Source organism: Cervus canadensis, chromosome X, assembly GCF_019320065.1.
Source record: "Cervus canadensis isolate Bull #8, Minnesota chromosome X, ASM1932006v1, whole genome shotgun sequence".
Lineage (NCBI taxonomy): Eukaryota > Metazoa > Chordata > Mammalia > Artiodactyla > Cervidae > Cervus > Cervus canadensis.
This window is the reverse complement of record NC_057419.1, coordinates 2,634,889-2,636,086: the sequence shown is the minus strand read 5'-3', so window position 1 is coordinate 2,636,086 and position 1,198 is coordinate 2,634,889. Positions and strand designations below refer to the sequence as shown.

The 1,198-nt window shown below is 49.0% G+C and overlaps 1 protein-coding gene across 1 annotated transcript; it reads right to left on the bottom strand.

The window, feature by feature from the left end:
* Window positions 1–263: 263 nt before the first annotated feature.
* Window positions 264–838, bottom strand: LOC122436000 (histone H2B type 1-A-like). Its single transcript, XM_043460122.1, has one exon. The coding sequence runs from the start codon at window positions 828–830 to the stop codon at window positions 348–350; it is 483 nt and encodes a 160-aa protein (XP_043316057.1). The 5' UTR covers window positions 831–838; the 3' UTR covers window positions 264–347.
* Window positions 839–1,198: the final 360 nt, after the last annotated feature.

Sequence of the window (1,198 nt, the reverse complement as noted above, 5' to 3'; positions counted from 1 at the left end):
CTATACCCCATATAAAAATCTCTGGATGACACCTAAATCTAGATGGGAGAATGAAAATGAAAAAGGCCAATGAAACTTTTAGGGAGAGAATTTTGACCATAAAGATCCCTAAAATCGCTGAGAAACCATGAATAGGAATAACCATTTAGGAAAGTGACGAGTTGCAACACGTTAAGAAAAAAGTACATGATTTTCCATCGAACAAATGGCACAACCGACACATATTGAAGCCAAGTTAATGAGGTTTTTATTAATTTCTTTAGGGGTAGAAATGCTTTGAAGAAGCAGTATAGGGCCTAAGGGGAGAACCCTTAAGTCTGGTTTGCGTCAGCTAGTTCTGAGGCAGTTCATTTGTGGGTGATGTATCTGATGACCGACTTGGTGGCCGCGGACATGGCATACTTGCCCATCTCCCCAGGCAACAGAAGACGCACAGCTGTCTGGATGTCCTCACTCATGATGGTACAGCGCTTGCTGGAGCGGGTCAGGCGCCCGGCCTCTTCGGCAATCCGCTCAAACATATCCTTCACGAAGCAGTCCATGATGTTTAACGTTTCGTGGGAAATACTCAGGCCTGTGTGCACTTGCTTCAGCACCCGGGGGAAATAGGTGGCAAAGCTTACAGAGCTGTTCAGACGGTAGGAGTGGCGACGGCGACGGCAACAGCGGCGGCGACGGCGGCGGCGGCCCTTAGCTGTCTTCTTCTTTGCCTTTCTTGGCTCGTCATCACAGGGTTCTGGTTTGGAGAACTCGGAGATCTCCATTTCGGAGGTGCAGGTTTCTTTAGTGACCAGGCTTTCCTCAGAGTTGTCAGAGGATGGTTCAGCCATGGCAGAGCCACCACTCCCCACAGGTCAGAGGGAAGAACAATGAGGTGGTTGAAGGCCGTTGGCCGAGTTTATAAGCCCTGCTTGCTCTGACGTCACAGACACTGTCCCTATCTGATTGGATAAAATGCCAAGGCAGGCCTGTTACTATGGCAGCCCATGTAACTTCTCACTGGATGTCCCACCTCCCAACTCCTGCCGTGCCCCTTCCCCACGTTTAACCCCCAGTCAGCCAAACTCAGTGAAAGTCACCTAAGTTGAAAAATGAAATAATCAGTTAGAGCTTCCTGAGAGAGTATGACTGACCTCCATATCTCAAACTCTTTCAGGCACCAGAGTGACTCAGGTCACTTGGTGGACATTTTGCTCCA